This window comes from Natator depressus, chromosome 5 (genome assembly GCF_965152275.1).
Source record: "Natator depressus isolate rNatDep1 chromosome 5, rNatDep2.hap1, whole genome shotgun sequence".
NCBI classification, from domain to species: domain Eukaryota; kingdom Metazoa; phylum Chordata; order Testudines; family Cheloniidae; genus Natator; species Natator depressus.
The window spans coordinates 2,583,662-2,599,722 of NC_134238.1; the positions used below are offsets into that span (position 1 = coordinate 2,583,662).

General features: G+C 53.0%; 1 protein-coding gene across 8 annotated transcripts in view; it reads right to left on the reverse strand.

Moving 5' to 3' along the window:
- Positions 1-3,218: 3,218 nt before the first annotated feature.
- Positions 3,219-16,061, reverse strand: part of DNAJB5 (DnaJ heat shock protein family (Hsp40) member B5) — a 31,066-nt gene continuing 18,223 nt past the window's right edge. For 6 of the 8 annotated variants that reach the window (XM_074952238.1, XM_074952234.1, XM_074952237.1 and 3 more), the window contains 2 exons: positions 15,418-16,016; positions 3,220-5,364 (listed from right to left, as the gene is read on the reverse strand). In XM_074952238.1, the coding sequence (XP_074808339.1) occupies positions 5,131-5,364; positions 15,418-16,016 (833 nt within the window). In that variant the 3' untranslated portion in view covers positions 3,220-5,130. Of the gene's footprint in view, positions 5,365-13,061; positions 13,302-15,417; positions 16,017-16,061 lie in introns of all 8 variants that reach the window. The other 2 variants (XR_012639455.1, XM_074952232.1) reach the window with 2 other exon arrangements.

Consider the following 16,061-nt stretch of genomic DNA (forward strand, 5'->3'; position numbering starts at 1 on the left):
GTAGGTGCAGAGAACAGGACCCCTCAGCCGGGTCCATTTGGGGGGGCAGTGAGCCGGACAACCACGTCTGCACTTCACTCCATGTCCCAGCCAGCCCCAAACTGAAACTCTCTCCAGCCCCTCCTCCTCTGGGCTTTGTCCCTTTCCCGGGCCAGGAGGGCATCTGATTCCATTGTTCTCCAACCCTTTAGCTCTCACCTTGCAGGGGGGAAGGGCCCAGGTCATCAGTTCTCAGGAAACAGGGTGTCGGCCATTCTCTGTGTCCAGACCCCTGCACACACCTGCCCTCTAGGGCTCTGCAATGATCATACACCCTTACCCCACCCCCTAGATACTTAAGAACTGAATAGGGGAAACTGAGGCACCCCCACACTATTCAGAGGAAACATTAAGAACAGTCCTGCTTCATCACAGGGGGTCTCTTAGGGACCTGGGGGGCGGGTGCTGGGCTGTGAGGGGGCGGGGAAGATGTGTGTGTTGGGGCACTAGGGAGTGGGGGTTCTGCAGGAGGTGCTGGGCACTTGTGGTGGGGCTGTGGGCAGGGGGGCGCTGGGCAGGGCTGGTGTTGTGCAGGGTGCTGTGCACTTGTGGAGGGGTCTGAGGTGGGCGCTGGGCATAGTGGGTCCGGGGGACTCTAGCCATAGGGAGTCGGAGGGGGCTGTGTGGCGTGGCATGGGCCAGCCCCCCGAGGGGAAGGGGCATGCTGGCAGCACAGGGCTGGGTGGGCCACTGGGCATATGGCAACTGCCGGTTTGTAAACAGTGCCCTCGCACTGGGCTGGGAGGAGCGGGGCTGCCCCTGCCATGCCATGCCCCATTGGCCCTGGCTGGCTCCGCGCTCTGGGGACTGACCCCACCGTGCCAGGCTCCATTGCTCCCATGGGGGCCCACAAATATGTTTGGTGCCAGGCCCACAAAAGGTTAATCCAGCCCTGCCCGTGCAGCGCTGAGCACACGGACAGCGTTCGGTAAAGAATCCAGTGGGAGCCCCTCAGCTCCTGGCTCCCGCTCTTCCCTTTGGGGGGGGGGGTGTCACTGCACAAACACCCCCTCCCTTGACCCAGATTCCTGTGTTAAAGCGTGTTTGCCAGCAGCAGGAGAAACGCTTGGAGGGCAGAGCCTGCTCGCGTTGCTGAGCTCCCGGTGCACATGCAGAGGCAGCCGGGCCAAGCCTGCGTGAGCCTGCCTCCCCCTGGGCCAGGTCACAGCGCCACTCAGGTGGGGGGCTCTCTCAAACTGGGGCGGGGGAAACTGTCCCTTTGCCCTGCAGATGGGAAACGTTCACTTAAATGGGGACAGGGGTTTGGACCTCACAACAGGACAGTCCCGACACCTGGGACTGGAGGGGGACCTGAAATTGCAGCTGGTCAGCAGCATCTCTGTCCGGGGGGCAGGGGGGTTAGTGGTTATGTCAGGGAACCAGGACTCCTGGGTTCCATTTGCAGCCCCGTTGCTGATTGGCTGCATACCCTTGGGCAGATCATGTTCCCTCTCTACCTCCCCTGTATTGTCCCACTTGAAGGGGGCAGGAGTCTCTCATTCTTGTGCGCTGGCTGAGCCGGGCGTCAGATGCCCTGGCACGTAGGCTGAGCTGTTGCGGGCACTGTGGGGGTCAGAGCCTGGGCTCCACGGCTTTGGGAGGTGCTATAGTGTTAGCACTCTTGGTCTACCATCCGCACGTGCTGGGTTATCAGGGGTGTTACACTGGTCTGGCCCCAGCCCTTAAAATTCCGTTACACCACTACGACCCAGCTCGTGCACACAAGCCTGTTTCGGTCTTTTCAGCTCAGGATCAGGTAATGGCCTGTGAGATCGAGGCTCAGAGGAAGACGTTTGGCTAGAACAGAATTGGGCAAAGCACGCTCCCTCGTGGGCTCCACGCAGGCTGCGGCCTTCTCTCTGCCCAGGGTCAGAACTCCACTTGGGGCAGGGCTTTGCAGCAGGTGGTGGGATGGGTGCTTGAAGAAAAGGGGGGGAAAGACTGTTTTACCTTGGGGCAGTTTCCTGTGTCCAGGGGCAGTGGATGAGGGTCTGGGCCTGTCACATGACCATGGCAAGGGGAAGTAAAGAATGACCAGAGGATTACCCAGAGACCAGCATCCCCTGATCCATCCTGCAAACCCGCTGTGCTAGCACAGAAGAGTCTACGGTATGTTAGTTCGTTACTAGACCTCTGACCCTACTCAGCTCAGCAGAGCCATGGGATGGTGCCTTTGAAATCTGTCTGCCCTGCTGGATTTGGAGTGGGGACAATCCTAGGGGAAGCCCGTTCTTTCACCCTTTGGACATCTGCAGACAGCAAGCTGCCCAGTCTTTCCCCTCCCCCACAGGACCAATGGCGGATTTCGATGCTCCTGGGCTCTGGCCCTTTCCAGAGATGGGACATCAGTGCTGGCAGAGTGATTTCACGGATTCCCAGGCCAGACAGGACCATTGTGACCATCTAGTCCGAGCATTTTAAGGGGGGCTTCAGAGGAATGGGGGCTCCAGCTACACCACTGCTGCAGAGGCTGAAGAACTGGGCCTGTGTTTTGGTTTCAATCAAGGCTGATATTGAGGGGGAAGGTTCAAACCGGTGGTTTTTAGAACACTGGGTTCCAGGTCACCGTGTTTTACAGGCTGCAACCCCTTCTGCTGCAATGCCTGGAGCGCACACAGCGCTCGTGGGGGTTGCCGCTGTCAGCCAAAGCCCCACATCATTAACAGGTCGGGGGGATGGAAACTTTGGCCAAGGGACAAACTTACTCCTGTGAAAAGGGCTGAGAGATCCCCACTGTCCACGCAGGAAACCAGCTTTTAAAGGTCTCTGAGAACGCCACTTCACACTGCACTTGGAGCGAGGAGCTGTACATGGGAGTCTAGCAGGCTGCCAAAAGCACCGGCAGAGCTTCAGAGAGACGGGATCAGGCTCAGAAGAGAGCAGGACAAGGAGCAATGGCCTGAAGCGAAGGAAGGACTAGACTAGACAGACTGAGCCCCTGTCAGTCAGAGGAGCAATCCCCAGTCTTACGCAGAGCTCCAGGGGCTGGTTTGCTCCCCTGGGAGGGGCAGGGAGCTGTCTCTGGCAGAACACAGGGCTCAACTGGGATGTGAGGTCACAGAGAGCTTGTGTGTGTGTCGAGAGCGCCAGGTCCGAGGGAACCCCTGCCCTGCCCCAGCCCTGACAGTGCCAGCAGGTTTATTTTTAAAATACTTTATTTTTCTCAATACTGACATTACAAAAAAAAAGAAAAATACAAAAAAAAAAAAACCCAAATAAACAAACAAACCAAACCCACTATAAAACATTCAGGATCTCATTGAAACTGAGAAAAACAAAGCAGCTCCCAGCCTGGACTGCCGCCCCGGGTTCCTCTCCCCCCATCAGCGTTATCTGAACAGCGTTTATGTTTTTCTAACCGAACACGTAACATGGGAGGGACAAGGCATCATTGTAACCATTCCAACGGGTTTATAAATGAAGCGCTGCGTGACAGTTTCCCCCTCTCCAGAACGACGTCTTTGCCCTGGATTCCATTCCCCCTACGCGTTACATACTGTACATCTGTACATAGCGGACTGGGGTGTACATCCCACAGCAGAGTATCAACGGACACTCCAGAATACCTCAGTTAAAACCAAGTTAGCTTAAAGTCAGCTCAGACTTACCAACGCAGGATTCCAAAGGTGCTCTGAGAAGGCCTAGACACAGGGAATGAGCCCAGAGAAAACCTCTCATTTCACGTCCAGAGGACTCCTAGGGCAATGGCCATCTGCTTGCATGGTGTCTGTGTGACTAGAAATGCTGTGCCTCTTTGGATCAGCTTCTGAACCGTCCCAAAGGCAGGTTGTATGAAGAACCCGGCCCCAGAGACATTGGCAAGATAGGCTGACGTAGGTAAGAAATATAAAAATTCTCCCAATGGAAATCCAAGTTTAAAAAAATACAGCATTTAAAAAGAAAGCCACCCAAGCAGATGCCCTCCTGCTGCTCCCCGAAACACATCCTGAATTCCATCTGCCCTGAAGAAAAATATCTACATGCGCATTCTTCTTGCTGCTAAATCCCTACAGTGCAACTCAATCGCCAGCAAAACAAACCTCAGCTCCACTCACACTTGGCTCTGCTTGTACACTAGACTTCAGCTACACACGGATTACGTTCTCACAGACATGATGTTCATATGGCTGAATTGATCCCCAGAAGAGTTGGGTTGAACCACTCCAGAAAAAACCCTTATGGGGTTATAAATAAAAGCAGCAATTTAAACTCAACACACCTGAACAAGACAGCTCGCGTCCTGGGCCCCCTGCCCCTCCCTTCTACTACCGTATGTTTTTGGCATGCCAGCATGCACAGCAACACCCTGATAGGACACTGGCCCAACTCCACTCCCACCTGTCTTACATGCTCTGAACCGATAAAGCCGGGACGTTGAAGTTTTAAGAAGGGTGCAGGAGGGGTGAAGGGTCTGAGACCAGGTGCCTTGCAGCTCAGTGTTTGCATTCAGCACGGAAGATAATCAGCTGTAATCCTGGCACCGCAGAACGGACCCCAGTAAACTATAGGTACTGTGGTTCCGTGTTAGAAATGGTTCCGCTAGGGTGGCCATGGTGTGTACGAGCCGTGCCTTTGCTGTGCACGCTCACAGAATTTGTTTGGATTCTTGGTACTAATGGAACCCAATAGCAGCAAGCTTCAGAAAGGTGAAGCTAAAGCTAACCCTTCCAAGTCCTATGTACACTGTGTTGAATCTCTACGCTTTCTGGGAGACACAAATTCATCCTCTAGCCAGGAAGTTGACTTCAAAGCATGCAATGTGAAAACCACCACCGGATAAAATTCCCTGGGCCCGCAGCCCATGCCCATTTGCTTGGGCCAGGCAGAAAAGCTAAACCTCCAGGAAAAGGCGCCCAGCCCAGAGAGCCAGCACGAGTTAGCCAGGAGTTTGAGCTCCTGAATCCCACGCTGTTAGAGTATAACAGAGGCTGACAAAAGGCAGTCAAAAGGGCTGGGGCTAACAGGAGCGTGTGGAAAGGAGCGTGGGTTTTTTTGCATTGGAGTGTGAATGGGCACCTCCGCTTTGTGCGGCTCAGATGCTGTGGCACGTGTGTTAGAAGGTATTGCTGCTTGCAGAACGTCCCCAGGGCTCTAGGAGCACGGCAGGTGCTGTTTGAGGATCTGTCTCGTCTGCGGAGCTATTTTGTCTGGGAAGCGGACTTTGAACTCTACAATCAAGTCTCCCCGTTGGGTGGGGACCTTTGGGAAGGGCAGCCCTTCCCCTCGCAGTCTTTTCACGGTGCCAGGCTTGATGATGTCGTTGCAGGGCAGAGGGATCACCCTCCCGTCGAGAGTGGGAATGTTCACTGTACAGCCACACAAGGCCTGCAAGGAAGAAGAGCAAACAGTGAGACCGGCTGCAACTTGGAGTCTCTAGAAAAAGCCCATGTGTGTAAGAGCAGCCAAGGCTCAGAACCCACTCCTGGCCTGAGCAGTTCTGCTCCCTCACCCAGCAGACATGACACCAGCCCCAGGCCCATCGCTGTTACCCATTTCACGTCTATTAGCAATGCAGCAGCAACGCCATTATCATCTGGGGGATATACAGGAGTCTCCCCCGTGTGCACATCCTAGGTGTTCTACTGAGAACGCTCCAGAAAAGCACATGGCATGTGGGTTCAACCATGGTGGTGGTTTCATGGTGGCACCCACTCTTCAGTCCACTCAGGCCTTCAGAAGTGGGGCAGGTTTCTCTAGAACTCTACCCAGAGTGTGCAGGGCGCTCAGGACGGGCTGCATTTCATCTCTTACTCCATGTTTGTCTGAACCCGGAGAAACAGAGACCCCAAAGAGGAGGAAATCAGAGTAAGCGTCTCCCCAGCAAGACAACAGACTGCTGATGTGCCCTGCTGCTGCGGAGTGTGGCAGGGACTCTGGCTACACAGTGCAGTACAAATCGTAAGTTTGGAAGCGGCTCATTATCAGATATAATCTCTCCCCCCACCCTGACTTTTCATAGGAATGGTGAATCAGTGTACGTCCGTAGTTCCCATTTGTACAGCAACACGAGCTAGAACACTGCACCCAGACCCGATCCCGAAGGACCAGACTACAAGTGTTGGGCTCAAGTCTGGTTGGAAAACATCCCGGCTGTCTCAGGCGTGGGTCGACACTCCTCCTGCCCAGGGGCGGGCATGGCAGTGGCTGCATGCCACACTCCTGCCACGTGCTGTGCTGTGCGCACTTTGGCGTGAGCGTGCCGAGGATCCGCAGCACCTCTCGCTCCGCAACACGCACAGCGCAGCAGGTGCAGCAGCTGGCAGGAGTGAGGCACTGCCTGGTTCCCGTGGGCACAAAGCGTCAGTGCTGACTCGGGTTTGGGGGGAGGGGAGTGTCTGGTCAGAAAACGACTCTTGGGCTCAGGTCCAGTTCAGGTGTAAAAACAGGCCCAAGCAGACCTGTAGGAAGAACTTTGAGCAACTGAGCTGTGGGGAGGTCTCCTCATTGCCTGCTACCACGGTCCACAGCAGACAATGCCTGAGCCGCTGGCCATTCCTAAGCTTGTCCTCCTAAAGGTGTGCTCTACAAAGCACTTCGGAGCTCCCCGGAATCTAGCCCTAGCCACCAGCCTGTGCCTTGCCCACACGGTGATTCTCAGACCAGACGTCTGAATCATCAATCGGGAGTTTTTAATTACTGCACAGGGTGATTTCGGGCAACCACCCCAAAATGTCACATCTTTCTTGGTAAGCAGGACCCGGTACCCTTAGCCACTATGTGGCTTCGTTTCAGCTAGGCCTGACTAAATCAGCCAATACCTAGAGTGTTTCGAACATGAGCCATCTGGCTCGGAGAATGGAAGAACACTGCAGATGGAAAAGCGCATAGTAAGTACGTTCAGATCTATGCCTCAAGTAACATAACCAAGGATTCTGCATGCGCCCAGCTCTTGCAGACAGGAAACTGGGCAGGGTAACTGCAAATGCACAGAAGCAGCCAGTCACACACAAGCTGGGTTTTGACGAAATCAAGACCCAGTGTCTTTTTTTAGGAACCTCATTACACGCAGCCTGACTTCCACCAAACTATAAAAGGCAACAGCCTCGGTGTGCAGGGACAAGTCACACGGGGCAGACGCAGCCCTGACACTTGGCGCTGGAATGGCAGGGGTGCTGCAGGCCAGGATAAAGGCACCTTGACAGAGCTGTGCATGCATGAAGCTTGCACTGAACCTGCCTACAATACTGCGGCCTACAGCCAGGTAGCGTTGGTCAGTCAGCCCCAGGAATGCTAAACTGCACCAATAAACCCCCAAACGCCGGGCTTGGCAATCTCAAATCCGTGATTCCATGTGCGTCCCAGGCAGAGCCCTCCAGCAGCAGAGCGCACGCCCCTGTGGGGCAGGCTAGTCTCCCAGCACAGAAGAGTGCTGAAGAGCATGAGGTGATCTGGACTGGAGTGGCGACCTCCGTACTTCCCTAGATTTTAAGGCCAGGAGGGACTACTGTAATTCACCTGGTCTGACCTCTTGCACAGAACTGGCCAGAAATCTCTAAATCAAGCCCTCCCCTTCTGGCTGAGCTAGAGCTAGTATCTTTTAGAAAGACATCCCACCTCCAGTTAGCGATTCCACCTGATGGAGAATCCACTGGGCGAGTTGCTCCAATGGGTCACTCCCCACACTGGTAACGTCTGGCTGTACCTTCCAGCCATTGGTCCTGTTCTGCCTTCGGCTGCAAGATTAAAGAGCCCAGAAATCATATTCCCGCCTAAGTGTCTACAGACTGTGATTAAGTCACCTCTTAGCCTTCTCTCAGCTAAACTAAACAGATCAAGCTTCTTTAGTCTCTCACTATGAGGCATGTTTTCCCGAATATCATTCTCTGGACAGGACTACAGTCCTACAGGCGCTATCAAATGAGGACCCCCCCGACCCCCCAGCAGGACGGAGTGCTTGCTAAAGCACTCTAGTGGGGTTGAACTGCAGCACCTCTTCCCCCTCTACCCTCCCCTGATCGCCCAGGAGAGGTAAGCAGCAACAGGGCAAGCTAAATTTAGACTATGGCCTTGTTGTTCAATCCCTGACGAAGTATCCGAATGTTTCTGCTGCTCACCAGCTGTCGCCCTTCCCAGAGCTCAGCATCTCTGCCCAGCGCACTGGATTTATCTACAGCACATGGGCCCTGGCACCTCTGCCAACAGCCTCCAAAAGGCTAGGAAAGCAAGAGCCAGGAATTCCTCAGCTGCCCACTCAGTGCTCGCAGCACAGATGCTTCCTGGAAGTTAAAGCTCTTGAAAGTTCTCTCCCTTTCTGCAGCAGGGAGATCCACTGATGGACATGGGCAGGGAATTTACCTAGAACTGTATCAACACACCTCTGCCCCCGGCTAATTGTACCCACTGCTTCCAACAGCCTGTGGCTGGAGCTCTACACACAGCTCCCCCGTTGTGTTGTGAGGGAGGAGTCTCTAAGGTTCACCATTCTCCTGGCTTCCTCTCTGCTCTCAGTAAAGCCCTCTCTCCTATAGGCTACACATGGCTGGCTCCCAGCATGGCTCTAGCTCCACAGAGGGTTTAAGGACAGACTTTGGGGTCAGAGAACCTAGAGGAAGTGCCCTGTCTGGAGCATTAAGTTCCCCTGCCTGGCTTCTCCTTTCAGCAGGGTGGCGGTGGCTTTGCTGTAGTGGCTCATTCAGGCATTGCCGCGTTCTATTTTGGTGCAGATCTTAACAGGTTTTGCCTCTTTAATAAAGGGAACCCATATAGCTGGACATGGGCTCCATCTCCCCCAAGCTAGGGCCTCACCGACTCAAGAGGGCCTGTGCAGAGCTGACAGGCACAAGGGGTGGGCTCTTCCAGGTTAGAGTGCTGTGCTTTGCTTTTAGTGACTCTGTGGCACTGGGCTGTATGGACCAGTGAGGAAACCCGCAGCCAGCCCCTTGGGAAGGGGGATGCCGTGTGCCAGTTTGTAGGGAACTCTTTGGCTGATGGTGCCTATTTTGGAGGTGTGGGGAGAGGATACTCAGGATGCCACTCAAGTCTTGCATCCTCTGGAAGAGGCTGGGATCCACACTGCTCCTGGCTGCTGGGATAGGCACTCGAGAGTCACCAGGTGCATTTTCCCTCTGCCCCACAAGCCCTTGAGCATACATCTCTGCAGCACTTGCAGCCAGGGCTGCTCAGAGGCCAAACTGTAGGGCCAGCCCAGCAATGAATAACCCCACCCCAGCTGTGCTCAGAGCCCAGAGGAAGAGAGCACGCCTCCCTGCAGCTGAGCTAGCTAAGCTCCTCCCTAGGTCTCCATCAGCTCAAGCCATGTGTAAACCGCACACAGGGATGGACCGATCCTGGTCCCCGTGAACTAGGTTAGTGCTACTCTGTAACCAACAACTGCTCTCCGCACTGCTGTGGATCTGCCTGTGCCCCAGCAGGTTTCCCAGGGAGTCAAGGAGGAAACAACAGTCACACAGCCTCTCAGGTTAAATCCGGGCAGCATTCCCCTTCGAGCTTCCGCACACGGGCGGCTTGGTATGGCCAAACGTGGGAAGTCACTAACTTGCGGGTACGCTGCTAGCCAAGCTGGCAGGGCTGGCGTTTGCTGGCTGCTCGTCCCATTTCCTACCTCGGGTTGTTTGGCTGGAAAGGTGACCGTACTGGCTTGAGTGCGGGGGGTCTTGCTCCCACAATGGCAGCGTGATAGGGAGGGCTGCAGTTCAGTGCTGGGCCTCTGCTCCGACAGGGCACTTCTCCATCTGCAGAACGAGCGCTGGGCTTGTGCAGCTTCACTGGGAGCAAGCCACTATGCAGAGGCTCCACTGAGGAACAAGAAGCCCCCCAGCAACGCGACCAGTAAATGCCAGAGCACGGAGCTGTAGCCCTCCTGCTGCACGTCTGCGGAGGCAAAGAGAAAGACCTCCTGGGATGTCAGCACCAAATCCAAGCCCTGCCTACTGCAGAATGGCCTGTGCGTGCCGGGGGTGGCACTGCATGGCAGCAGCAAGGCACCCTGCAGTAACAGGCCACAGGGCTTGGCAATGCAGCGTGAAACTCCTTGTGTCCTTAAATCACCCTGGCAGCTCTGCTGCACACGTGGGCTGTGATGTTGCCTCACTTTTTCAAGGGAAAAACGTCACCATTAGTGAATGAGATGCGAAGCGATGCTCCGAGAAGGGCCAACGCTGCTGGGGGATGAAGAACTTAATAAAGCCTTAGTATGTGTGCTGCTCACAGGAGAGGTTCTCATGAACCCCATCCCCCTCCAGCCCCGGGAGCAGGGCTCGGAGCAGACACCTACACTGAACGCAGGCTCTAACAGGTGCAGTTGTGTGAGGCCTCTACGATTTGCTGGCCCTGCCCGCTGGCTTTCAGGGCAGATAAGTGCCCAATACTACCCTCCAGAGCAAAAGCAGCAGAGACAAGATTTGCTATGTCTAAGGCAAACAACATGGCCTCTCCTTCCTTACCCCTTTCTTTGGGAAAATCTTTCATGCCACTTTCAGACATCACAGTACAGGGCACAAGGAAGAATCTATATCCCCCATTCAGATATCCTTTAATGCCATCTGGGGAGGCTGTCATAGACACAAGTGGCTGCAATTCCCCCCAGTCATTAGCAAAGTACCCTTTGCTTCTCCACCCAGGGGAATGCAGGTCCAGCAGCATTGCAAGGGCCCATCCCTGCTCCCTTTAGGGGACAGAAGAAAACAAGAGCTCTGATGCCAGAGGCAGCTCACATTCACTGAATCATTTTCGCTTCTTTGGAAGCGGGCCGAGAATGCGAGCAGTCAGGCTGCAGAGGGCGGGCTCTCCAGCGGCTGGAGATAGAATGGAAATGAGGAACCATGGGCTCTATTCCCAGCTCTGCCCGACACCACAAACACGTCAGTCAAACCAGCCGTAAAATGGGTACATTTCCCTGCCACTCAGGACAAGGAGCTTAGTGCTGACAATGCAGCCCAAGAGTCTCCAGGTGCGTTGCCAAGCCATGTTACTCGGAGACCTCTAAAGCCGCTCTAGCAGCCTTACTTTTCTGAGAGAGCCAAACCAGCCCATGCTCTGAACCGGGTACTGACCAGCCCCAGCACCGCAGGTTCAGGCACCGAGAGCAATGAAAGGCAGACAGTCTGTAGCAATGAGGTGGAAGCCTGGCTGTGTCTAGAATCCCATTCACAATGCTGCAGTTCAGCAGCTGTCAGCACTTCTGTGATGATGAACGGTGATCTTCCAGGGTTTAGAACTCGCTGCATTCCAGGAGGAGATTGGCGCCCTTCTCCAGGCTGAGGGAACCAGGTTAGTTTTGCTCACTCTTCCCCACTTTCTGCATGCAGCTGGTGCATTTTGGTCCCTTCCTGACAATCCCACCCCTAAGTCCTCACCGCATCCTTGCCCTGAGGTGCAGCGCACCTGGAGCTCCCATTAGCTTCAGCAGGAGCTGGGTGCTCATCACCCTCTGAAAATCAGGCCAAGTAGGCTTTCAAAAGATTGGTTATTAGCAGTTTTAACTAACTCCTCCTTCCTCACCTGAGCTCATGCATCAGCTCCGCTGAGCGGAGCCTGCAGACCTCACATTTGATTGCAAAGAGGTCAAGTCAAATTTTAAAAAGTTAAAGTTTGTTTGAAATTTCTGTTACAAGTAACACTTAATGGTCATATAAATAGAAGAGAAATGAAATATAAACTCTTTGCTTTCTAGAAGATACAGCAACAGGGGGTGGAGTCAGAAACCTACTACACGGAAAACACGATGGCGAAGCACACAACTTGGCAGAGGGCTCGAGGGCAGGCAGAGTAACCAAAACTATAATCAACTAATTTTTAAGATGATTAGATTTTAAGCAGACGGTGTCCCTTTACTACTGTCGGGAGAGGCAACAGAGGAAACTGACACACTGATTTCACTATGGCATCTATAAGACTGCTTGAAAAAAATTCCTGCCCACAAATATCTTGAACCCTTTCCCCATCAAGTTTGAAACTGATTGGAGAAATAACGTATCAAAATTAAAACTTTAGCGTCACCTGCCATTCACATGTCAGTCTGCGTTAATGATTTCAAAGGACTCAGTTTGAATTTGGCCCCAAATTTATGTATTTTAGAATCAGCTTTCAGAGAGCTCAAAAGGCCAAGAGAAGTGCTCCTGGAACATTTATGTTTAATTCCAAGGGATGTGATTTAAAAGAAGACCGACAGCCCTCTCCTATGCTTGTCGCTCACACATGGCATTCCAGTATTGTGTTAGTGCATGAGAATCTGAAAGTGTAAACTGACATGCTTGTTAGCACAGCAAAGCATTCAAAAATGCCAGAAAGAAGGCAGCAGACCTAGTGACACTACAGTGGATTTTTAACATTTCCTTAGTACAGATGGTTCCCTCCCCTACTCTAGCCCTTCACACCAGTGAAACCAGGCAAGAAATTGGCAACACTAACTATGGAAAACAATCCCCTGGACTGGATGAACTGTAGTGGAATGACCAACCCCCACACTGCCTTCACTGAGATGACAGACAGAACTGATATCTATGCCCACCACTCTGAAAGGTTAGGGACTGCACTGGCAACTTGCCAGGAGCCAAGGGGACACCACATTTGCATATAATTTGATATATGAGAGCAGTTCATTTTTATTATGATGGTGCAGCCCACTGACAGGAGTCCCAGCATGCAATGCTCCACCTTAATTTAAGCCCCCAAACTACACTTCACCCTGGAACCTTTTGTCTCCACAGTCTACATCTCCACATTAAAGAGGGGGCCCCAAGTGACATTTGCCCTCATGGATTAAATCCCAGAAAGTTTTATGGCTGAATGCTGTGCCAAGCTATAAATGTAGGGATTTACCTAATTTAACTATGGGCCTTATTCTGCTCCCAGTACAGCCAATGAGGAGTTTTGCCTTTGACTTCAATGGGGACAGGACAAGGCCGCAAGACAAACAGGGAAGCCACTAAGTGCCTCACTAGGTCTGTAATAGCAGATGCCACTAAAACTAGGATCTTAGCTGAAGCATTCACAGGGAGGCTGCTTCCGAGTGTAAATGTTGTTTCTGGTGGGGCTGGTTTAACTCAGACTTGTGAAGTTACCTTCAGGCAGCAGTACCACAGGTAAATCCTGGCTCCCCCCAATAGCAGGTCTGCTTCTTCCTCTCTCTGCCTCCCACTGAGCCGCTCACGTAATGTTAAGAACGGACAGTTTTCTGCTGCCCACGTGTCTCTGGGGGAGCCCTCTCAGATGTGTCTCCCGCTGGGCTGCTCCTGTTGGGCCATGCCAGGTGGCAGCGAGCACCCAGCGCTGGCTTGCTCGCCATGGACAGACGTGAGTGACTGGAACGATCAACACAGAGTTCAATGGTACCTGGGCTCAGAGACCAGGGGAAGTATCTCACTTCTCCACCCCCTCCCTGGGTTTGATCACTGGTTTTATCATGTGATAGCGACAGAGGATGGTTGTCAAAGTCTGATGGGTCAGCTGATCATGTCTGACCTGAGGCCTGGGAGGGCGAGGGTACTGAGGAGGGGCGTATCTGATGAAGAATTAAGTATGTGGCTCGCTGCCAGTTTTAAACTAAAGGGTTTGAATCAGTCCTGTCACAATGGGGAGGTTTCCCTCATGGGCTGCAGGAGCCCTGGGACAGCAGGACAGGAGTCTGCCAGAGTTGCTCCCAGCACAGGATGGATCCCACCCACCCACCCAGTGCAACCCACGAGACACTGAGAACCAACGACTAGTTACGGCTCCCTGATTCTCCACCCTAGCTTTGATTAGAGTAGGTTAGAAACCAGGGATACCTGGAGACCATGGGACAGCTGGAACACATGATGCTCCAGACCCACTCCACCTCCCCTCTGCAGCAGGGCTGCAAGGAAGGAGGCATAGCAACTAGCTATGCCCTCTCTAAGGCCACTGAGGACTCTTGGGTGATTTTCTGCCTTTGTGTTGCAGTGCTCAGGTAAAGGGAGCAGAACAGGGGCAGATTCTCTGTCTTTAGTATTGATGGTGCCACTCCCCACCACACACATCCTCAGCAGGAAACATGAAACTGACAGAAGCTGCTGGAGGAACATGGACCAATATCAGAAGGACCCGCTGAGGTCTGGTGTGCGACAGGCATCTTTGTGAGGAAGGCACTGAGGAAGCATCTGAGATATGGCAACAGCGCTGCCTCTCCCAGGTATTGCTGGCTACAGAAAACAGAGCTGCACACTTCAAAAGTAAACTTTGGTTTCCCGTGTCTCCAACGTACCTTTAGAAGAGTGTCCCCTAGAACACCCAGCTCTGAACGGTCACAGTGTGGCTGGGAAGTGGCGCTCCATTCAAATGCATGAGGGAAAGTCGCAACCTGGTAGTGGGATGCCCATGGGAAAGTTCCCTCAAGCTTTTAGAGGAAGGGGAGCCATCCAGATATATCCTGACTCAAGGGCACACACTGAGAGGTTTGTACCCAAGATCTGATCCGCAGAGCTTTTTTCTATAAAATGCATTTGCGTACGTGGACTAAATCGGTCTTTAAAAAAATCCGCCCACCAAGACAGACAACCTCTACAATCTGAAGTGAATGGTAAATTGCAGCTGCTAGCAATTTAAATTTTAAATGTACCTGCCAGCTGGGACTTATTAAAAAGAAGTTAGACAGCAGTACCATCAAACATGCATCTCATGAATGTGGGTTACCCTTGTCTTCCTTTCCACTCCTGCCTCGTGCTGCTTGTTGCTCTGACTCCTCAAGTCCCCTCTAAAGTTCCATTGCAAACTCCATGGGCCAGAGACCATAACTTACTTGTTCTGCAAAGCACAAAACTACCTTCATATGCTGCTTGAATAAAGAATGCAGTGCACGCAGCCCGGGAGAAAGGCACAGCTGGCACAGGCTCAAGCAAGGTGTAGTGAGGACCAGGGTGCCATGCAAACTGTCCCCGTCCGGCCACGCCAACAAACCTGCAACCTCACTGGGACCAACCCACCGCCCCAGCCACAGTCAGCCTGGTATATAAGTGCAGAACACTGATGTCAAAGAGTGACAAGCTGTGGTGTTTGGGGCAACACCAAGAAATGGGGCTGAACAGGCACAAGCCACCGGACTAGTTTCTCTTTTGAGCTGATGCAGGGTCTGAGCTCTTTTCCAGACATGAACACCCCATATTAACGGTGAAGCTTGGCACACAAGCAGGGGGAAAAGGGTAATTAGAGCAGTTAAAACAGTATCAGTTGGACCTAGAGACTGAAGTACTGAGGTTGTGTAATTCCTGAATACAGGAATGGACGTTGGTCTGTAAAGCAAAGGGAGAACACTCCACTCTGTAGATCTCTCTTGCTTTGGCTTATTACACCCTATGTGACCTTCTAATCCCGTGCAAGTTAATCACCCTTCTCATCTGTTCTGTTCAAACTAGCAAACTCATCTCCAAGGAGCACAGCAGTGGGGAGCTCCCACTGACCCACCTCTTTAAGACTGATCATAGCCATGTAGACCACGTTTGTGCCGTCTCGCTTGAAATGCGTGTGAGGCTTGTCCTTGAGAATGAAGACGATATCGGCAGGGATGTTGTCTGGCGTGGCATCTCCTTCTTTGGGAAAGGTGATTTTGGTTCCTTCTTTCCACCCCCTTTTAATGACAATGTTCAGTATCTTATCCTCGGTCCTTGTGGTTCTCCCATCAGGGTTCAGCCGCCGGCGGGTGATTTTCATCCTTTTGGTAGAGCCGTGGTAGATTTCTTCCAGGGAGACCCTGAGCTCGTGGATGATGGGTGGGTCCTGGACCTTCCTTCGTGTGTGGAGAGGCTCTGGGTGCCGTCGATGGACTCCGTTGATGCCGTTGAAGCCGAACCGTCCAAAGGCGCTGAAAGGGTCATCGTCGTCATCGATATCCATGTCTTCCTGATCGAACCCATTGAATGCCCGGGAGCGACTGCTGGCAAAGAAGATGTCGAAGGGATTGGAGCCGCCGAAGAAAGAAGCAAAGGTGGCGTGTGGGTCTCCGTGGAAGGTGTAGTGGAAAGTGTTGCCGGAGCCACCAGAGGAACCGCCTCCAGTTTTGAGCCCTAGAACACAGCAAGGAAAGAACAACGTTAACAAAATCCATTGCA